The following is a 23,156-nucleotide window of genomic DNA, read 5'->3' on the forward strand; positions in this document are numbered from 1 at the left end:
TGCTATTGTAATGCAAGCAAGAAACTTTAAAAACTCAGGGCAGACTTTTATAAACATAGAAACATTAGATATACACATCATCAGAATATATATGACACAGGACACCTGCTTGTTGTGTAACATCAAGCCATTAGAGCCACTGTTATCTACACAGTGTATTTTTTTTTCCTTGACCTACAGATAAATACAAAGATGTGACACAGCAGGAAACAGTGGTGAGACAGCATTAACTAACAGAGAAGTGCGTAACTCACATTGGCACAAGGACAGGAAACCAAGCAGAAAAAAAATAACATTTGATCACCTCAGGAATTTTCTTTTAAAATAAAATTCAGGATTGTCCAGATTCACTTTTCATTTTTTTCAAGTTTTGCACAGAGATAAGTTAAATGTTTAGGCACAAAATTGAAAAAGGCACCATGTTTCACACAGATGATACAACCTTCTCTTAAAGCTTCAACAAGCTGGACAAATAAGTGAAATACTTAAGAAACTATCACTCGCCTCCACAGTGTTAAAACATCGCATCCTTAAGTATAAAGGGGCCAAATATAACAGAAGCCAGCTTTGCTTTTTTTTTAAAGGAAATCTTTCAGGACACACAGCACAGTAAGAACACAGAAAACTTATTTATATCCTCCAGTGATGTGAAAAATACTTCAAGTGCAGTTATGACACAAAGATTCAGGAATAAAACATTTTAAGGTCAAAGTTTGCATCTGAATAACATTATACTGAAAAAATGACCACCGCTACATCATCAATATTATGTTACACTATTGACTGTTAAACTGTTAAAGGAACAAACCAGTGAGGTTATATTGGAGACAGGACTTTGTGCACAGGAGTTGAGGGGGAGAAAGGCCAGGATGTTACCATGATAATTCTGTTTTTAAAAGTTTAAAGTTCTGATCCACGATGATAGCTCGAGTTTTGTTTGTGGTTTTTTCAAGCACACACTAGCAAAATTGGATGAAGCCTTGGGATCTGTCATTGGTTAACTTTATTTGTTCCTGAAAAAAATAAAATATTCAGAAAGCATTTAGCCACTGGGGGTGTTTTTTTTTTTTTTTTTTACAAAAACAACTCTATGATGTGTAATCAGGGAGTTGCACAGTCTTCAGCAGTAATTTTTGTTTGTGCCGCATGTCTGCGTCTTCACAACCAGCAACAGAAACACGAGTTTGGTGACGTTAGATGGGGGACTGCTGTGATTGTTAAAATTTACGAGAAACTACGTTTTGTTATGGTTACGGAGAGGTTGACAGTTTGTGTGAACTGTTGCAATTGCAACATTGCATCATCCTGAAGGGTCTGGAGGACGTATTTCCACAAACCTACTCCGATCTCCCCGGCTTCATCTGGCCAAGGCTCCCCGACCTAACTGAGAAAAAGCACTGCATTATTTCACCACAGTCACACAAACAGATTCACTCAGCAACTTTTTAACTGTCACAGAGGTTTGTGATTACTCGGTGCAGTGGTTCAAACTGAGCTGAAGCTGACTGATTAATATCTACATCTAGTGGTGCCTGAAATGTTGTCCATCGCTCTGTTTAACACCAAATCTGACCTGCCAAAAATATATGCCATTATCTTTCAACAGTTGCTATGAAAATGCACATGATGCTGCAAGTTGTTCCCTAAAATCATGTCGCATGTACGTATTGGTGTTTTTAATCAAAACATACTGGTGATTTACCCTCAGCACTCAGTCTCTTTTGTGTCAATGCATTCCTGCCTCTTGAGGCGCCGCCGGTCCCTGGCTGACGGGTTCTGTTCTGTCAGATCCTCGTAGGAGGATTTCGTAGCCAACGAGGAGGCTCCTGCGGTTGTGAAATCGTCCGACAGGCCCTCCTCTCCCAGGTGAGAGTCGCTGCTGGTGTCCTCCTGGATGGTGGCCATCCGTGGCCCCCCTGCGCTGTCCGGGGTGGGGACGTAGTTCGGGCCGGGGGCCTGGGTACTGGTGCTGGCCGCGGGAGAGGCCGCGACCTGGTTCTGCTGCTGAGGCTGCGGGGGCAGGGAGGAGGGCGCGGTCCGGCCGCCGGAGGAGGAGCGAGGCGGAGGAGGCTTGACGATGCGCACGGATGCTGACTCGAGGTTGCTCAGCATTTCTTGACTCTGAAGAGCAAAAAGAAAACATGTGAGACTGAAGCTCCTCAAAGCCGACTGTCTCAGACTGAGGTGGGATCCATTCCCTTTTTACTGCATTCTGCTCAGTTCTTCATAGTTAAAAGAGATGGATCGGATGTTTTTGACTCTGGGGAAGTATGAGGTACTTGACCACAGTCAGTGTACTACACACAGTAGATGCCGTTTATGGTGCTCCCAGTTTGGAGAAGCAGGCAGGCTTACCGCCATAAAAGACAAGCAATGTACTGCCGTGGACAGAGGCAGCAGCAAAACACATTTTAGCCACAAACAATTTATATCAGTTTAAAAGTACGCTATGTTTAGAATAATAATTTCAACGCATTCCCTTGCCGTCAGACAGCCCTTTGTGACGGGGAACTCAACAGAAATTTATTCATGCTCTCAGCAAAGCCAGACTCCTTTGAAAAAAACAGTCATTTTACCTTTGGAAAGCACGTGAGTTGCTGGTCTACTGCAGCCTTGATTGGTTAGTTTGTTTGTATGATTTCAGTGTTTTAAAAGTTTATTTTGGATTCAACAAAGTTGGAGTGACACATTGGAGTGAAATGATGCCACCGTTGTTTGGTTCTCTGTTAAAATGCAAAAAAAGTATAAAGAAGGGAATTCTTTGTGACGATCTGCAGATAACGGCTTCAGTTCCTTGTCGGAAAGAGCTGTCTGACAGCGATGTAAAGCCGTGAAAATACTCTAAATATAGCGTACACTTACACTGATACTGATTTTTCTTTTAGGTGGCTAAAATATGTAGTTAATACACTGACTGATAAGTACCTCAGACAACCCACTCAACAAAAGTCCAAACTCTCTCTTTAATATCACGAATTAGTTAATTATCAAAACCTTAAAGCTGTTTCCATCATAAAGAGAAATTTAAAAAATAGCTATCTGCTATTTCCATCCCGTTATCTTCCCCAAAAAGCCCTTTCAAAGTGGGAATGAGTAAAACAAACATTTCTCATAGTGGACATTTTGTGCTGTCAAACAGAGGTGTAAGTAATTTTAATAATGGCTGCAGTCCATTTAGGAGCAAAAGGGCCCTGATACTTGCAGGACTTACTGTCACACCTAAATGGAAATAAGCCATCGTTAATGTTATTAGTTGCTCCTGTGCTTTTTCTGCTCTTACAGATCAAAATGTCTGCCATGACAAAGGTCCATAGAGGAATGTACCCTCAGTCTCCACTTGTCCTAATCAAACCTAAAAAAAACCACAGTGCAGACAGCCATTACAAAAAAGAAAACAAAAAAAAGGTAAATAAAAATAACAAATAACAACCTAAAGGACATCGCCCTCTTCTTGTTGTGGCTTTGAACAGCAGGAGATGCAAACTTAAAACGCTGACACACACCGCATCCGAGTTCACAAAAGACAACAAGGTGCAACCTGTTCAGTCCTCGCTCTGTTTGAATACTCCTAAAATGCAATCTTGCTTTCTTGAGGTAATTTCTGATCAGATATGACTCTGCGTAGACGACTCGTGTGCAGAGGAGCACAATTATGGCTATTTATGCACATTATTTGACTTAAGTTTGAGAAGGGCGCAGGTGAGTTTGAGGGCTGGAAAACAGATCAGTGATTACATCAAGGAGTAAGTGACTGCAGGAGTATCCCAAGCGTGGGCCACTGACCATGCATCATCATGGACTCAATGGCAACGCAACACCAAACCATGGCACACGCACTCACCTATGGCGGGAGCTCTACTACAAACTTCCACCATCTGCTGCAGTTCCAATGAGAATGGAAAGGGCCAAGGCAAAGAGTGATGGAAAGGTCATTCGGAGCTTGACAGTGACAGTGAGGCTCTTACTGACGGACTCTGAATCCGTTTGTGTTCTGCTCTCACCCCTGTGTTTTCAAGATTGTGAGCCAATTTAGCACCACATTTCTCAGGACTTCTTTTGGGTATGGTGTTACAAAAATGTTTTTTAGGTATAAGAGTAACAATAATTTGCTGTAGCACATTCTGAATGTCAAAGAGATACTAAACTCTGTGTTAAATTGCAAGGCAAGGTTTTTTTTCCCTCTTTAAGAATCCTTTCAGTGTTTCTTTAAGCACCTGACAACGGAAAAGCGATCAAAGTTAAATTTCTGAAAGCGACAGCCTTAGATATGATCACATGCTATCAACTTTCAAAAGCTCAACTAATCTGCATTATCAAGTCTGTGTGCATGAAGTTTGACCAGATTTGAATATCTGCAGCACCAACAAACAATCCCAAAACTGTTAAGAGATTTAACAGAGTACTGCAGAGATGATGTTTTTTTTTTGGGCCAATCCAGAAGTTAGCATCGCCCTGATTCCCTCGACAAAAAGCTCATGGTGTTTTTTTTAATTGGATTATGGATTATTGCAGGAAATGAGCTCTGTGGTAAACAAATGTGTATGATACTTAAACATTTTTTACAGCAAGATAATCTTCATAATTAATTAATCAATTAATAATTCTCATGTTTTTCCAGTGGAGTTCTGGCACTTCAAACCAGTGAAACAAGAACAGACATGAACACAAATACAAAGATTTCACATTTAACTGCTTTAACTTAAGCAGACTATGTTGTGCTCATGTACAACTCAGTGTTCAAAGCAGACTGAATAAAGAGCTTTGGGGAGCCTTTTAAATTTAAAATGCATATATTTCTTTAACGTTTTAAAAGTTAATTACAAAAGCCAGTCATACAGTTCAAGATTGATTTGACTAAATTTAGACTTAATTAGACTACATTTTTAAAGCTTTTTAAAACACTGCAGCGCAAAGATACATTTGGTGTTAAAAATGCAGGAATTCTGATTTTATGTCAGTTTTTTCATCTTATTTATTTTCTTCCCGGCAGGATTTTTACCGAATGTACATGTTGTATTTTAATAGTGACAGATGATGCAGGGATCCAGGAATAGATACAGACAAAGGGCAAATGCCTGATTAAAGATGTCAGTGTTATAAAAAAAGGGATTGTATTAGTTTGGTTAGTGTGGCAGCAAGGCTAGTGCACAGGATCAAACATCAAGGGCATTTGAGGGATGAGAAACTTACACTTGGAGGAAAGTAGAAGGACTTTGTGTTCTCCTCATACTGCTGGTCTAGTCGTTTGTCCTGCAGGAAGAACACAAAAGTATAGGACTGTCAGGATTTGACCAAGTTAGATAATTAAAGTTGTTACTGTAATGAACAATGGCTACAGTTGGTAATGGCACTATAGGGACACAGGAAACTGCGGTGAAAATTGCTGTGCAGCAGATTCTTACCACACAGTGAACCAGGATACTAAGAGGAATCCAGAAGATGAGCGAAAACACCACGACAGAGCCCACGATGTTATCAGCCAGGAACTTTCCTAATTTAAAGGTGACGTTGAGGACGGAGACAACAAAAGCAAAGTCAGGAGTGGGACCAGGTAGTGACTCAGCGACTACAGTCATCAACAATAAAACACAGTACTGAATTTCCATATGTTTGCTCTGCTCATTCTCAAACGGTTGATTAGATTACAAAATAGGTATCTTGCTTTGTTTTGTTGTTTTGGTTTTCACCCTGTGCGTATGTTTGTAGGTCTACATGCAAAAAAAGCACACATACAGTAGTGTTTTATCGTTTTTATAGTGTGGTGATCACTGATTTGCTGTAAGTGTCAAAGTTACCCAAGAAAAATCAATGGGTAAATTTTCTTACATTTAAAATGTTGTGCGTAAGATTTAGTGGTGTAGGGGTGAGGACTGCAGATTGTAACCAATTCCGATTAAAATTCCTTCTGTGTTTATGTTCAGGAGGTTTTTAACAGGAGCCCAATTATCCACAGAGGCCTCTTTCTCTACAAAATAAATGGACCCTGTAACTTGAATCAGTGAAAACACTCAGTAAAGCAGGTTCAGGTTACAAATCAGTGTTTCTATATGCTGTTTGGCGTGTCAGAGACTGGCGACTCGCCCAGCGCATGGTTTTGCATGCGCACCCCTTTACCCTGATAAATTAAGATCCAGGGTTCATATGCACAAAGATTTTGAGAAAACTCTCACAGACTTTACCACGTAACCTAAAATTTTCAAGCAATGAATCCTAGCTTGAGGTGTGATTTAAAATTCTCAGAGTAACACTGAGCAAGGAAGGGACAGAAACTTTTACCATGATGAGGAGGTGTGGTTTGTGCTAGGTATTATAGTCTTTTAAAAGATGTGATTGGTTGTCACAGACATGTGCTTTTGTGAGCCTTTAAGGTGTGGACACCCAGCCGATATAAAATGAACAGTGTCACAATACAAGACTGTGAAAGCACTTTCTGTGTGATCAGTCTGCTGCACGGACGCATTTTTCCAGTTGCCAAATATCTTTTTGATGGGATCACTTTATCTCTTGTTGTATCATTATATTGTCTGGTAGGAGATGTGAGTGCATCTCTGATTAGATCGACCACAAAAATGATCCCTGCACGACCTAATCTATACCATTTCAGATACTCTTATTCAGAAGAATATTTCTTCTTCCCATTTGTGTTTCAGCTGTTTTCTCCTCTGCTTAAGAAACTCTTAGGCCTCTAAAAAGTACTCCTCTCTACTCCTAAGAGGTTTTTCACCTTACTAGCCCTCTTAAACAGGGTTTTCGTCTCAAATTTTAGAGGAAATTCTAAGAAAATGTCACAAATCTAAGAATTTTTGTTGGCCAAAAACATACGTTTTGTGAGGCCACAGTGATCTTGGCCTTTGACCTTCAACCACCTAATTCTAATTAGTTTATTGTTTAGTACAAGTGGAAGCTTTGGCTAAATTTGAAGACAATCTCTCAAGGAGTCTTTTAGATATCCCATTCACAAGAAAGGGATGGACTAACGTACAACCTGAAAACATATTGCCTCAGTCCACAGTTATTGACACCGCGAAGGCATAAAAAAAGGATTTCAAAGCTGTCTGTTGTAACCAGCTTACCAAATGTGTTAATATCCAGCTTGTCGATAAAATCCCACAACCTCTCGATCACATCCTGCACCTGCTTCATGCATTTTCCCTGTTGTAACAAGAGAAAGTTGATACTTTCCATAAAAACAAGTAAAGCAAAAATCAATAATCTAATTGTAACATTCATACAATTTCCCAGAGCTTGACTATGTTAACACCCACAAACAGAATACTAAACATGATAGAAACATGGTGAGATCAGCTATAAGTCTGTCTGTAGAGTGAATAGATATAAAAGGTGACTCACGCCCTCGTCACAGAAGCCCACGGTGCAGGGTTTTCCTTTGCGGAGAAAGAGGAAACTGCCATTGGCCTGGATAAAGGGAGAGCAGGTGCCATCTTTTCCCCTGCAGCACACTTTACAGGAGTCCTCCGTCTCTGCAAATGGAAGAGGGGATTAATATTTTATTTACATTTTCAAAAGAAAAAACCCAATTATACCCTCTTTTAACAGTGGCAGTGCACACATGACTTTATTTTTCAGAGCAGAGATTAAAAAATCCATTATTCACTAATTTATAATCTACTTAAAGCTTTTATCATCATTTCCCATTGATGATGTGACAAATTTGGACTTTTCTTTACCATTGCAGGCACAGGACTGAAGGTTTTGCATGGCCTCACAGAAAGGGTGACACTCTCCATTGCGACACTGGCCGTTGTCAACACACGTAGTGTTGTCGTCAGCATTTACAGGAGGTGGACATTGACTGCTGTAGCCTAAAATGTAAAAGAAAGAAAAGGTATTTCTTATTTAGCAGTTTAAAAAGGTTCCCAACACTGCCCCAAACAGCTTTGCCAGGGTTCCCACAAGTTGTTATAGACAAAATTTTCACATTTTTCCATGACTTTAAAAGACCCATATTAAATCATTTTGTTTTCTTGCCCAACTAGCCCAGCATTTTTCAAACATATCAGATTCAAACTCTATTCTAACAAAATTTCAGCTAGCTGGCATACATGAAGCAAGAGACGAACCCAACATAAAATTAACATGTATGATGGTAAATAAAATGTTTTCGCAAACTGATGCATATTAAATCAACCTTATGTTGCCACAGAAAATTAATTTGCCATAATGCTACATTATATGGATAGTTATCCATAGAAGTTTATTGTAACAATTTTATTATAAGGCATAAAACTCAATGGCTTTCAATGATTTTGACCAATTCCAGGCCTGGAAAATGTGATCATGAAATTCTATGACTTTTCCAGGTTTTCCATGACTAAGGAAATCCCTGCTTTGCAGTGATTGCTGCAGTTCTTATGTTAGACCAGCAAGAGGCGCTCACCTGTGCAGGAGGATATGCCTTTGCAGGTTGCATTAATGGGTTCCTGGCATGTTGTTTTTGCAAGCTCAAACTTGCAGTTCCTACAGCAAGGGCTGTTCCTGTCACTGTGGAGAGAACAGAGAGGTGTGGATGTCTCAAACTAGAACCACAAAAATTTTAAATTCCGTTAATCCAATGTTTGCATGAGTTTTAGACTGTGTTTAGAGTGTGATTTGTACAATTTATACACTCATACCTGCACTGTGCACCAGGTTTGAATTTGCAGTTGGCTGAGCAGCAGGGGTCGTCATTGAGGTGGAGGAGCCCAGGGTCGCACTCCTCTCCTTCCTCCACTCTGGAGTTCCCACATACCCTACTGTTCCTCTCCTTAAAGCAAATGGGAGCCTTGAAACTTAACGTCTTCCCCACGGAGATCTTGCTGCAGTTGGAGAAACGCTTTGGGAGGGAGAGGAAGACAAGGGTTAGATATAAACCAGGAGTGGATGCTTTATGCTCAACTGCAAAAGATAATGTGGTAAAGGAATGAAGCTAAAATACTAGAATAATAACATGCAAATCTCTTTCTAATACAAAAAATCAACAGCTGCTTAGTTAAATAAAAAGTTTTATTGATAGAATATATAAAAAGTCAGTGAAAGATCTTCAAAAACTAAGCATGAATTTACAGCCACACAAGTTTCTTGGCCTTTGTATGCAAATGCATTACAGTTTTTCTCCATTGTATACACACAAAAAATTAAACTATGCACACAATTCGCAAAACTTGGAGCTTGTGTACAAGTATCAACAAGACTCCAAACTGCTAAACTCTAAGCACAATGTCATTGTTTCCACTGAAATAGAACTTCTGAATATCAGTTTTTTACAACTCTAAGCACAAATTGCATCATCTAAAGCTGCATTTCCACCAGGTTCAGCTCAGTTCAGTTCATTATGCATTTATTGATGCAGTTGTTGATGGTACCACTGGAACTGTACCTTACAGTGCCCATTTTTCATCACCTAGCACACAGATCTGGTACTAAAAGGTGAGGCTAGAAATGCTGCAAACAACACTCTCTGCTCAGAGCTAAGCTGTGGCTGGCTCAACCACTGTTCAAACCGTGACAAATTTTCATACATTGATAAACAACAACTATAAAATTAAAGGATGTTTCACAGCAGCGGTAGACTGAGAACTCAATAATTGAATTCACTGGGACGACTGTCAGCCTTTAAGGAGGAACGTTTACTTGTAATGTTACTCAATACATGAGATGACGATGTAAAACCATCAATGCACCGTAAATATCAATATGACAAGTCTGACCATTCAATTTGTTTTTATTATGTCTCTTGAATTACATACAATTTTAGAGGTGAGTGGATCTTCAAGCATTTAAAAATGTATATTAATTGCAACCGGATTATGTGAACTGCATTTTCTAATCCTCACTTGGAGAAAAAAATGTGTGTCTGAGCTTTGTTCAGTGTGCTCCAGCAGTACTCAACACCTGTTCTTTCCTGACCAGGAGTCAATGCCCAAACCCGCTATTTTTAAATATCCCATAGAGAGAGACTCTAACTCCAGTCTGCAGCCACATTCTGAGGACGATAAATGGGGTGCACACTTCACCCTGTATCACCGATGCACAAGGAAATACAGCAACTACTGCCAGACTGAGCAATGAGTGACAACACCCCTGTCAGCACGCAAGAGTACTGTCCGCTGTGGAAACGTTAAACAGACCTAGGGTCTAGGTTACTGTTCATGGGTGTTACTGTCGGTTCCAATAGTACTATACTGAAAGATTTTAATGCAAACATGCATTTAACCAAACTGTAATGCATACTGTTGTTACTGAGGATTTAGTTTCAACCTTTTAAAAATGTCATCAAGAGTGTCTAATTCAAGTGCAGAACAAGTCACAACAGATAAACAGCAGCTCTTTTTACCCCAAACTCCAGCAAAAAAAAAAACAACAAAAGAAAACGACATATGCATAATAGCTGTTAAGGCCAATGGCGGAGGAGGAAGTACAGTACATTTACTGTCTGTCATCCCTTTTTCACAGGAACAACTGTGACTCACATTTATCAAACGCTCTGTAGATTGAGCAACTCAACTTCACACTTCATGTCACACTTTGCAGCATAAACTCAGTGAATCACCATAACCGTCTGCAGCTTGTAATGTATCGAGAGTTATTTGATACTAATCTGTCTGCAACTGTATGTTGAAGTTTCAGTATCTTTTTTATTTGCGCACTGTTTGGAAAGGTACCTTGTTGTTGACGTGGTCTCCGCTCACAGCAATCGGGTACATGACAAACTTCCCGCCCTGGTCGTCACTGGGAGCGCAGTAAGGGATGTTGTCAGGATCGTGCTCTGCTCCAAAGTTATGGCCCAGCTCGTGAGTCGTCACCAAATCTGCTTCCTGATGAAACACAAAAAACACCAGAGTAAACTTCAGACAGAACAGAGGAATTTGATGCAAAACATGAAACCAACTGTAAAATGCAGAATATTGCAAATTTCCCTGACATTATCAGCATTTTATTGCCAGTACCTTAGCTAAATGAATAGAAGAAACTATATCGAAAATAAGATTAATTGGTTTATATTCACAGGAACTAAAAAAAACAAACTGCATTCCTTATAATTTAAAAAATCCCATTAAATCAGGAATTACTTTATTCTTTGATGTTGGGTTTCCTAAAATCTTGATAACGAACATTATTGTCAGAGCCTGCAGTCATGTGAAAGAGGTCCTCTAAGACTGCTACGTCAAAATTTAGAGCAGAGCAATGCGAAGCTAAGATGTGAAGCACTTTATTTTAGAAAAGAATGGGATTTTTGTTTTATAGCTGTACTCAAGCACTTTCTTTGATGACAAAAAAAGTGCAACGTTGTGTTAGATCACAATTTACTGATATTCATTGAATTTTGAATATTTTCTTGTTAAATTTCTGAAATTCTTCTTCACCTAATACATGATTGGATAGTCTCTCTGATGACAAAATGGGCTTAATCGAAAGAGAAAACAAAAAAAACCTACGAAAAAATGTAAATGGAAAAAACAGATTTAAACTGCAGCATTAAGCAGCTAAAAGACAGATACCAATTAACTGAAAGCTTCAAACATTCCTTGAGGCGATCTCAACAGAGGGAGCTGGATCTAATCTTTCTAAAATGTATAAAAGTGAACAACTGCAGATAGTCACACTGGACAGGAGTAATTCAGTACAAAGATATAGTTTACTATTGTGTGAAACAATAAGGAATAAATCACACAAAATCAATTCTGTCAAGAAACAATTGCGGGACTAACAGTATGTCTTGTTGCACGATCTCATAACACTGACTTCAGTGATTAGAATAAATATGCTTACTATGACAGAGGCTGTAGATACCAGTTTCAAAACTTCCTCCTTGCTTTCATTGATGTTTTGAAACTTGACTATAAACTGTGCTGAGGAGCACGCAACATACTGATGACAGAGGCGTCAAAATGCCACAGCGTTAATATCGTTACTCACAACACCCACACAAAAAGGTGTGTCTGCTCTACTTACTGCCTACACTTGGCAGGATGACATGTTGCATAACATCCTGGCTCCAGGCCGAAATTGCACCTAGTAATTTTTTTTACTAAGTCCTTACCTAAGTCCTAAGTTAAACCCACCTTTGTCAGGATGGTTTTGCCATAGTTCTGTGTGCTGGTCAGCCCTGTGTTGAGGTAACTGGGCTTCTTCGCAGCGGCAGATGGGTAGTACACTAGAAAAGGACAAAGAAAAGCAAGATGTCAATACCCATTTTGCTTTACAAAAATTCATGATAGTTTATCCACACCTCCATGCCACTTTTGGCACTTCCCTGGCCCGTGTTCAGCCAGTTGGAGTCTGTCCAACTAGTAAACAGATCAATTAGCAGCTTTACAGTCTACTTTCACTTTAAATGGTTGTAGCAGATTTTCATTTATACTGCAACAGAGATGGTCTTTAAAACATGGCAGTCGGCCTGCATTAACCATGTACTGTTACTGTAGGTGTTGCAAAATGTAGATGTATAATATTTAATGCACAGCATGTCAAAACAAAGCCATTTTGCCACAATAACTCCTTTTTCACCAACATGATACCAGTTCCTGCAACTGATTTTGAGCCATTCAGAGCATTTCAACAAAAAATATATTGAGTCAGAACCTGAAAAGTTGGTTCCCAGCTGGAACCAAAAAAAAGCAGGTTTTCCTCAGGGCCCCCATGAAAACAGCTCAGCCTTTCTGTCAGTTTTTCTCAGTGGTCACTTGCAATGTTGCAGTAAAAAAAAATACCATATGGCCCAAAAACAGGCCCCAAGGAATGGCGCCTTGCTTAGAAACCAATTTTCAAAGTGGCCAAACAGTCGAATCACAACTCCTGGGAACTTCATGTGATGCCACTGAGCCCAAAACAAATTGTTCCAATTTACTTGTATTGAGAAGGAAACGTCTGTCATTTTTTGAGCGTCACAACCCCTGCTAAAAGACTCTTGTCCCTTGGATTTGATCTGTTCAGTCGATGACATTTGGAAAGTCTAAAAGAGCCGCAAGATTAAATAATTTTATCCCGATTCAAGTTAGCCGAGCGCTAAACCAGGAGTAGCCAGCTCTTTCTAATGCACTTGCTCGATGGGCCCTATAGTGCTGGAGCAGCACTGATCATCCAGGTAAATTCATATAGCGAAAATAGAGTTTTTTTGGCTTCCTGTGCCACTGAGCAGCTTCCATTGGAATGAACGAGGCCCTGCTGCGAATGCTGTATCCCCATCCCTTAATGAACCCTTGCCCAAAAGCATCATCCCCGTAGACCACCATTTTTAAGAGACATCTGTAAAAATGCTGCCAGGACACCTAAAACTTCAAAAAAAGGTCAATTTTGAATCTTTCTAATGAGCCATGGAGGTTATATATTAGTTTAACTTTCCTTTAGCTGAAAAAGCAATTTAAAAATCTGTGACATGATCACAATGTAAAGTCTATGAGTTGAGTGGGAAGAAACACTAATGTGCATTTTCATTAGGCTGCATATCCCCGAAGTAAACCCGGAAGCTAGAAACTTTCTGTAGCGTATTGATTATATAAGTCTGATGACAATGCTTCTGCTCAGAACTGCTTAAAACACAGGATGGCTCACTAGACAGCATCCAGGTTCAGAGAAGAAAGCCGAATGGAACCAGTTCAAGAACCACAGTTGACAGATGCAAAGGGGTATAAGGGATGTGTCCTTACCTTTTGGGCAGAGGCCGCCAAGGGCCTGAGGTTTGGAGGGGGCCACGTAGGCCAGCCCCAGTGTGCCCTCATTGAAATCCTGGTAGGTGAACAGGTGGGCCAGACACACAGCGGAGGCGTTGTCAGCGATGTCTGAGCTGAATTGCTGAGGGAGAAAAGCAGAACTATTTTTTACCAACATTTTATATGTCAGAGTTAGATTTACTTCTTTTTTCCCCACAAGGACTCAAAACACTGACATTGGTTTTATAAGATTATTAAGACGGGGACTTTAACATATGGAAAAGCAGCTATGTGTAATATCATTAATCTAACTCACATTTATCACATCTAATCTTTACGGCAGCATTCGGGCAAAACATTTTTCAATACATTATTTTTTAACCAAGATTTAATGTCCCCATGAATGAAATTTAAGACCAATCCAATTCTACAGTGTCTAAAATTAACAGAAAAAACAAAACTTTTATTTACTTAAGGTTAAGCACAATTTTGCCCAAATTTTTAATGTTACATAAAATATTCTAGTCCAGCGAAAAAGTTAGAACTGATTAGAAATTGGAAATACCTGGCCATGTTTTCTTTGTGATTTTTATCAAAAAAAAATAACATAATTTAAAAAGAAACATGTTATCATTTATTTGGAGATTTTATAATGCACAGTACAAAAAAATGACACATAAAATAATACTTGCCATGTCTAAGCATTTTTAAGACTTTTAAAATACTAATTTGGCAAGTTTTAATACCAGTTAAGGACTTATTTTTATAAAAATAAATTCAATGCCTTAGTGGTATTTCTTGTTACTTATTGGCCAAGAACTTTGGTAAGCTTCCAGCACATTTGTACATTTTTCGCATTTGTGTAAACACATTACACAAAAAAACATCAGAAAAACAGACCCATTGTTTTCCTCAAACATTCCCTTTTTTGTGTCTTTTTCTTTCTCACCTCCAGAAGTTTCTTTACATCCCAGACCTCCTTGTCTTTCACAGGGCTGTCCTTCATGTTATAATGGACCCAGCCTTTGTCAGCACCAGGAGGAGGCTTTGTGGGCTCCTTGTTGATGATGATCTGAAATTGTAACCAAAAACGATATTTAGCAACAATAAATCAAGTTTTATTAAAATAATTTAAACAAATCATAGCACACTGGCTCATATGTATTGTAATGTGAAACATTTCCTAGTCCAAATTTTATGATGCATGACACACATTTAATCTATTTTGATCTCCAAATTACTGATGCAGCATAAATTATTTTATATTTAACTGCTACATAGTTTGTAGGTGCCCAAGTAGTAACATTATCAAAGCGTTAATGCAAAGGCAGAGTGGACCATGTGACTCTAAAGCCGCTATGTCAGCATCCTGTTTTTAAGTTTGCATTTTAAGTCATTGAGGTTTTTTTAAAGGTATTGGACTTCAAAGTGGTGCATTTCAAGTTCTTCTTGATATGTATGGTGAGGAAAATTGGAAAGTAACTCTAAGCTGTTAAATGAATGCATATCTTTTCAGTGAGAAAACCCACAACTCACAGTATGACAAACAGTGTCTCCATTCATTCCCAAAGCCTGTGGAACAAATTAAATTACCCCACAGAGCACACACAAAAGCTTTCAGTTCCTCCTAAACATGCTGTTCTCAAACACACTGAGGGACAGTGTTATTCTCAGCTTCACTTCCGGGAGTAACTCCATGTAAGACAAAGCTGTCATGCTGCTGGGAGCACTGGTGTCAGACGCTAAAACGCCTCAAACTGTTTCACGAGTCAGACTTTGACTACATGTGACTGCCTATATGATTTTCAGTCACATTGACCCTCAAACACGTGTTGAGTTTTATACACTGTTGGAAAGAGGTGGTTAGCTTTCCAATGACAGCAATATTGTTGTTGTACTCAAAATATTAAGCAAAATACATCACACTACAAAAAGATTGTCAGTGAGCAATGATTTTGGGATTAAGGACTTTAAAGTTTGCAGTACGGTAGCCAGAAAGATATGTGACAGAGCACATTAGAGTTCCTAACTGGGAGCCTATGCTGTCTTCAAGGGGCTGTCTCAGGTCTGAAAATACACTGAAAAGATTTTCCTTTTTTTTCTAGCCAGCAAGGTAACAGAAACAAGCATACCCAACAACACGTGTAGGAAGAAAAAAAATGTTTATGTCAATAGAACTGCGGTCAGATGAAGTTAGTATACAGTGAGCATCAGACTTTTAGACAATTCTCAAGACTTGGATTTGTTTTCATTAAAAAAATAATAATAGTAATCATTAGACCTTTATAGACTAAAGTAAAATAAATAATTGAGAAAGGGACAGACCTTAAAACCACTTAAAAGGTAAGGAGTCAACACTTTCCCTCCCTTGTTTACCATGAAATTAAATCTGATGAACGATACTTTGGTGCTCACGGTTTCTGTAAATCGAACTTAACTACTTAATTGTGGAGAATCTAACTGCCATCAAATGTGCACTGCAAACCTGTTTCTGAGAGCACAAATGTCTGAATCAGTTGGATCAGACATGAATTTCATGAAGACATGAAGGGAGGGAGAGAGGAGCCGAGTAGGACAAGAGTGCATTTGATAAATGTTCGGTTTGTTTATCATCATGCCTTTACAAGCTCCAAATCTGAATTTGGCAAAAGAGTTTCATACAGTGAAAGCTGAGGCTTTGTTGAAAATCAAACAAAAAACAAAATGACCAAAATTTGAGATGCTGACAAAAAATCCTCATACATCTAGAAGGAGCCGTAAACATCTGACTGACTTTGAAAGCGTGCCCCATAATACAACAAAGTACAACTCACAGCCAGTCAAACTCACCTGATGGATCTGGACCCCATAGCCTTTGAAGTCGTCATTCCAGGTTGTGTTCCTGTAAATATCATCAACTCGATCAATCAGCTCAATCTGGAGTGGGAAAAATAATAAAAAAAAGAATAAAATACATAGATTTATTTTGAATTTCTTTCACAGATACAGTAGACATTCTGATCATAGATTATAGATTTGTCAATTGTTGGAAAACTGTGGAAATCAAAAAAATACATTCTCTTTTTCTCCACAGGGATGCATGTTAAATCTTAACATAGTGAATTCTTTCTGCACTACTTTTGCACACGGCACCACAGAGCCCGTTTACACCTGGTTTCAACATCACATGTGGACAGTGCTACATAAATACAAACAACCACCAATACGCATTGTGACCACATCAGCCAAATCTTTTGCAAAGGTGGTCTGGGATTCATTTGACCACATCTATTGTAGTGTAAATGCTAATGCATCCTGATGCATGATTTTTAAAGGGTTTTTAATGCCACATGGAATTACATCTAAGACTTATTTCTTTTCTAACCAAAACTGAAGAGAAACAATATTAGTGTGGCTAAATGTTTATTATGACATAAAACAAGAAATTTCTTTGACCAGTGAAACTGTTTGATTATATGTGTCAAATGCAGAAATAAAAATCCCTTCTTTGTGTGAAACACATTGAATATATTATCATTAAAGTTTCTATTTGGTTTACCAACAGAAGTAGGAAATATCTGGCACTTCTGTCTGGTTTTCTTAGTGATTTTGTGTTTACTCAAAACTTTGTGAGATTCAACTGCCTAGATGATGAGTTGAAGAAGAGGAATTTATTGAATTATTTAACAAAAAGAAATTGACTGAACTGATTCTTTGAGATTTTACAGCGTGCACGCACGTGCGCACACACACATACACACACACACACTCACTCTCTCTCTCTCTCTCTCTCTCTCTCACACACACACACACACACACACACACACACAGACACAGTCGTCAGCTACCGCCACACATGCATTCTCAATAGACGTTATAATAATGCCCAAGGCTTTGACCTTGTAGCATAAGTGGCATTAACAGTCACTATATCAGATTGTGTTTGGATCACTTAAATGCATGTTAATACCAACAAGCTAATAAAGACAAACCAGGTAGTTGAGCGTGACACTCTCTTGTCCGCGGCCCATGTGTTCAAAGAAGCGGTAATCTGCGACCAGCAACAGGGGGCAGGTGTTCTTCTTAGGATCGTGAGCCTGTCTCTTCTCTCTGTGGTGGTAACCTACGATGGAGGAGTAGCAGGAGCAGTAAGAGAGAGATGTGGGAGGGTGTAGAGAAAGAAAATTGGTCCCAGCAGAAAAAAAGGGGGGAAAAGAAGCAATAATCAGATTTTATGAGGACTGCTATAATCAAACAGTCAAGTGTAAACTTACATAAGGATACATCAAAAAGTCAAACAACCAGGCCATGTTCCAGTATCCCGTTGTTAATTGCCCTCATTTTCACATTTAGCAGCATGTCTTTTTTCTTTGCCTGTGAACTTATTAAGCTCTCCTTCTGTTTGTCGAGCCTGAATTAAAATCTTATCTTAACAGTAGAGAGCATATTACTACAATGAGTGAGGTCTACTGTATTTAGTACAACATTAAACTACAAAGACCACACAACCTTAAGATCAATTATAGATACTCAATGGTTTTGACTAACAATTGTGTGTTGAACCAAATATTTTGACTTTTCCAAATAGATTAAGTGATGCTCGTGCAAGACATAGCATCTACAAGAAAGCATTTTATAGGGGTCATACAGACAGGGCCAAGTCAAATTCAAGGATTTTCAAGGATTTTTTCAAGCACTTTGAGGAATGAAATCATTTTCTCCACAACTATCTGTTACAAGAGAATTGTGCAAATGTATAAATGGAGCAAACACACGCTACCACAGCCTAATATTAACTTATTATAAATGAACTGGTTATTACTATTAAGGAATGTGATTGCCAAAAGACAAAAAAGCAGGAAAATATACAAAGAACGGCAGAAAAAAAGGAAATAAACCTTAAAACTTCTCAAGACAGTCCAGATCTCAATTGGATTAACAGATGTGAAGTCCAGCAGCTGCTTGCTTTGCCTGCATGCTGCTGATGCGGGTCAGTGGCTAACAAGCAGAGTTAGGTGCTAACAGCCACTAGTGCAACCAACAAACTCTTCAAATCCATTCAACAGCAACTAGAAAATAGTGAAAACTGCATGTCAAAATTTTCCAGAGACCATGGTGAGTAGGGATGCACAATATTGGATTTTTTGCCAATATATAACAACTTATTTGGACAATAGCCATTACTGATACCAATATATCGACTTTTAGTTCCATCTAATTTTAGTGATCATCAAGTCTCCTCTGTGGTGGAATTAGCATCATATTATGCATACTTTATTGCGACAGCCCCCCAGCAGATCGAGACATAAAATACAATGCTTTTCAGTGTATGCTTTCACTCATTGTGCAAAATTAAAAAATAAAAATCCACTTCGGGTTGATATTTTGTACATGTTCACTTTGTCAGTAAAAAAATGGTTTGTGATATCGACAGAAATCAGCACGTGTGCTGATTCTGATATTCCATTTTAAAGCCAATATCTGCTGATACTGATCAAGTGCCGATATTATTGTGCATCCCTAATGGTGAAGTCGTCGTTTTTGTCGTCGTCATTGTCGTTCACATACAAATTAACCAACAAATTATCACATTATCCCACTGCCGCAGGGAAGCATTGAGGAGATCTGCCTCATAACTTTATGTAACCTAGACGCCTCAAACAATGAGTAGTTAAAAAATAACAGAAAAGGACAACAGGAAGACATAACATTGGAGCATTACGACACACACTTGGCTGTACACTGCTGAGAAGTGTGGGTGTGCGCTGCCCTGGCTTCAACAACAAGCAGTGGGAGACCAGTGACGCCTCAGAGTCATCTCATTGGGCAGCAGAGCCTCTATGAATTTTAATGCCTCCTCCATAAGAACCTTCACCTAAACTCGTATCCCTGACGAGAGCTTTCAACAAGCAGCCAGTGAGAGGTGTTTTAGATATCTCCTCTGGCACATTATCATCGTTATATGCTTTACATTTCCAAAGCAGCACAAAAGAATCAAAGCATTCGATCATTACATAATACCCACTTGTCAGCAGTGTGTATGTGCATAACTTAGGCTGGGTTTTACAGATAAAAAAGGCTTTTATTAAAGTGACTGTTACAGAATCTAACACCCACCTCCTTTGTCTCACTACTACAGCCTACCGCTTCCTTCTCTCCACCTCAAACATTTGTTATCCTCCTACTCTTTTTTTATCCACTCTTTACCATCCACAAACAAGAGCACGGAGCCTAGGCTCCACTAGATTTATGCTCTCCAACCCCTGATATGCTCCATCCTCCTCCTACAGATAACCACTATAAAGATGACCACACATTTGCAAGACTCTCCACCTCTATTGAGGAAAACAGACAGCAGAGCTCACCTTTCTCCTCGTCCTCCTCCTCCTTCTGCTGCTCGTCCCAATCCCTCCCAGCAGTCTGTGGCAGCAGGTCATTAGCCTCTGCGTGGATGTAGCCACACACTTTTGAAGAGGCGATGCGGCTCAGATTCCTGATGTCTTCGGAGCGATAAACCAGCAGCCTGCCATCAGCTGGGGAATCTGTAAACCGCCACAGGGGCTGGAGGGCCAGAGAGAAACAGGTGGCATTAGAGGGAAAATATGAGTCAGAGAGGGTCACAAGGAGGAGTAGAGGGGTTGGGAGAAAAAAAGGGAGCAACAAAAGCAAAGACAGAAAATCTGAAAATATAAAAAGACAGATAGGAAGTGAAATGCTTTAGGGCATTTAAAATAATGCCACGTCACTGACGATTGCAATGGGAACATTTAATTTCTTCTCACTCTTGACTGACATTAATAGATTTGTTTGAAAATCATAAAATACACATAAAAACTGCTTCACCTGTAAACTCACATCTACACATACTACCCATACTGTTTTCATACAAAGCTGATTGAACATCTGCAAAGACTCCCTTTAAATCAAATGTCTTAGATAAGATGGCTGAGAGTTAAGTGTTTAGGAAAAAAAGGGGTCATTGCCTTCTCTGTTTGGATTCAACACAGACACAACGATTTTATAGCCCCTTATTACCTCGACGTTGTACTCTGCTTCATCTGTTAAAATGTGAGCAGAGAACTCGTCGCCTTCGATGTGCGCCTGCACACGTGAATTCTCCTCTCCTACAATCAGAACACATATAAGGTTAGTTTAATTAAAAGTTTGACATATGCAGACTAAATCTTGTAATCTGTTAAGCAGAATGTGTACAGATACATTAACATACATAACATACTATAATAATTTCAGAGTTTTTGCCATAATTGGCAAATAATAGCAATTATTACATGATCATTTTTCATATTAAGCTCTTACAAAAACAATAATTTGTCTGTTAAGCTTTACTTGTTTTGAACATGCAAGAGACTACTGTGAAATGCCGGGTCAGGAAGGAGAAAGAAAATCTTATTTTAAAAAAATTTAACCCTGTAAGCGATTTACTCACCAACAACATGTCCGGTAAAATAGTTCTGAAGATGAACATCATAGTTTTCCTCTCTCCCATGTTTATCAACAAACACTGCTTTAAAGTTGTCAGTGAAAAGGTTTGTATTGGTGGTCAAATAAAGCTTGAAATATCTGGGGAAAAAAAAGAGAAAACGTACCTCAATATTTACATTAATCTTAACATGGCTGCTTTCAATAACGCTGTGAGGAGTCACATGGAATTAAGTGATGAGCTTATTTAGTGCCGCAAAAAGGTAACTGTATGATAACCATCAATTTTTATACCATGGGATACTCTGAAACCAGAATACCACTGCAACCCTAATCCACAGTCCTTGTGCAAAAATATATCACAAAAGATCAGTTAAGGGTCAATATTACTCTTTTGTTATTTATCAGGATGGTATCTTGTTAGTAAGTTGTAAGTTGTTAGGTGGTTTAGTTTAGATGTTTAGGTAAGTAGTTCGTTTTTTTTTGTTGTTGTTTTTTTACAGTTTTTGTTTTTATTGGCAGTGTTTTCGACAGTAATTTTGGAAAATACTGACTTCATCAGACTAACTGCAGATGTTTTGGCTGTCGTCTGAACTTTGTAGTTCATTTTTGCACTGTGGAAGGACCTTCTGTGAAAGGGTCAGTGCCACGGAGCTTTTAATTCTTATATAATGCTGGATATTTTAATACATAATAATGCATCATTTGTGTATCATAGTGCAGCATACCATGGTCAAATGAAACTGTAAATGTCATTTTATTTCTTAGATAATAACACTTGATAATAATTTAATGATATACTGACCGCCGAACTGGAAATTTCCCCGGTTTTCATTTCTGAAATCTGGTCACCTTACTTAAATACAGTTCTTAAGTAAATATAGCCTTATTTACATCTCACCACTGTTAACCAGTAAACATTGAACTGTTTAAAACTGTTAAATGTGTAAGGCAGTTGTAAAATACCCTGCCCCCCCTTAATACTAATTACTAACAACTGCCAACATTTTTCACAACAGAATAATTCAGTGTTAAAAAACAAAAAAAAAACAACAAAACTGTTTGAGTTAACCTACACATTTCAATTTCCCAATGGTAAGAATGTGAACTCTGAATTAAAAAAAAATAATGTGCTAGAGTGCGTTAAAAGCATGAAAATAGAGCTTGCTTTTAAAAATGTACAAACAACAACAGTCTACGGTTCCCCCAGGTCCTCACTACAGAGATGCGGGCTAACGGATGATAAACCCATGGCATCAAAATCTCACTATATCTCGCCAAATACCGAAAACAGGCAATCCTTAAACAGCTGTACTTTGAGGTCGGTTTATGCCGGACTTGATGGTGTGCTGCTGTACCTCTGCAGGGCTCTGAAGCTCACCAGGCGCTCCAGGTGGGACTGGGTGTGGACATCCCTCTTCCTCACTGAGTGCAGCTGGAGGCCTGACACTGGCAGCACCTCAAAATCTGACAGGACGGAGTTCAGAGCATCTGGAAGACACGGAAAACAGATAATGGTCATACTCATTACCAAACATAAACCGCGTTCAATCACCGCAGTCAAATACTAAAACCAATCCGCCAATCCGCTTTTTAGCCCTGATGCTGTGGTTTGATTTAGCAGCTAACCAGGACTCTGAATCTTTATAACACGTAACAGGGCATATGTTAATGTCGAGTACACATAAAATAAACATGACATGTATAACATGAAGTTTCAATAGTCCCAATTAATGCTCTTTATTGATAAAACGGCTAGTTTTACGTTAAAGCTAACGTTGGCTTGGTTCAGCTTACTCAATTACTTACCAAACTCCGGGTTTTCTTCGTGATTTTCCTCCGTAGTAACTCTTGATTTAATCCCACCGTTGACCCAACAAGGAGCCAGGAAGGCAATGAACAGTATGCTCCTCATTTTCAGGCAGCTCGGTCACAATAGTAGTGCTGTCATTGTCACAAGTTCGTCGGTTTGGTTTGTCTCAGACTGTCTGGACAGCTAGCTAGCTAAGCTACCCGGAAGTCCGCCAAGTAGAAACATCCGCTTTAGACATTTTTTTTTGACAACAAGTCAGACAAACGAGGACCCCA

The 23,156-nt window shown here is 39.0% G+C and overlaps 1 protein-coding gene across 6 annotated transcripts; it reads right to left on the reverse strand.

Annotated features, from left to right (window-relative positions):
• Nucleotides 1-34: 34 nt before the first annotated feature.
• Nucleotides 35-23,110, reverse strand: adam17a (ADAM metallopeptidase domain 17a). 6 transcript variants are annotated; one of them, XM_088087357.1, is made up of 21 exons: nt 22,878-23,110; nt 22,427-22,559; nt 21,076-21,209; nt 20,664-20,752; nt 19,994-20,189; nt 17,621-17,751; nt 16,479-16,565; nt 14,599-14,721; nt 13,647-13,791; nt 12,063-12,154; nt 10,662-10,814; nt 8,634-8,833; nt 8,399-8,502; nt 7,689-7,823; nt 7,351-7,481; nt 7,074-7,152; nt 5,403-5,491; nt 5,191-5,250; nt 3,842-3,878; nt 1,703-2,121; nt 35-1,380 (listed from the first exon to the last, which is right to left on the reverse strand). In XM_088087357.1, the coding sequence occupies exons 1-20, from the start codon at nt 22,981-22,983 to the stop codon at nt 1,727-1,729; spliced, it is 2,619 nt and encodes an 872-aa protein (XP_087943483.1). In that variant the 5' UTR covers nt 22,984-23,110; the 3' UTR covers nt 35-1,380; nt 1,703-1,726. The 6 variants fall into 6 exon arrangements, with proteins under 6 accessions (XP_087943483.1, XP_087943482.1, XP_042356386.1 ...); XM_088087356.1 differs by having other exon boundaries at nt 35-1,384; XM_042500452.2 differs by lacking the exon at nt 3,842-3,878.
• Between the last annotated feature and the right edge of the window lie 46 nt (nt 23,111-23,156).

Source organism: Plectropomus leopardus, chromosome 14 (genome assembly GCF_026936395.1).
Source record: "Plectropomus leopardus strain MGB_pleo_1.0 chromosome 14, ASM2693639v1, whole genome shotgun sequence".
Classification (NCBI taxonomy): Eukaryota; Metazoa; Chordata; class Actinopteri; order Perciformes; family Serranidae; genus Plectropomus; species Plectropomus leopardus.

Excerpts from the sequence above, each read along its gene's own strand:
- adam17a (XM_088087357.1), bottom strand. The coding sequence starts at position 22,983 with ATGAGGAGCATACTGTTCATTGCCTTCCTGGCTCCTTGTTGGGTCAAC. Across the intron at positions 14,722-16,478 it reads ATGGGGTCCAGATCCATCAG|ATCATCATCAACAAGGAGCC; the intron begins GTGAGTTTGACT and ends TTACAATTTCAG. Across the intron at positions 3,879-5,190 it reads CCTTCTACTTTCCTCCAAGT|CAGATGGTGGAAGTTTGTAG; the intron begins GTAAGTTTCTCA and ends TTGGAACTGCAG.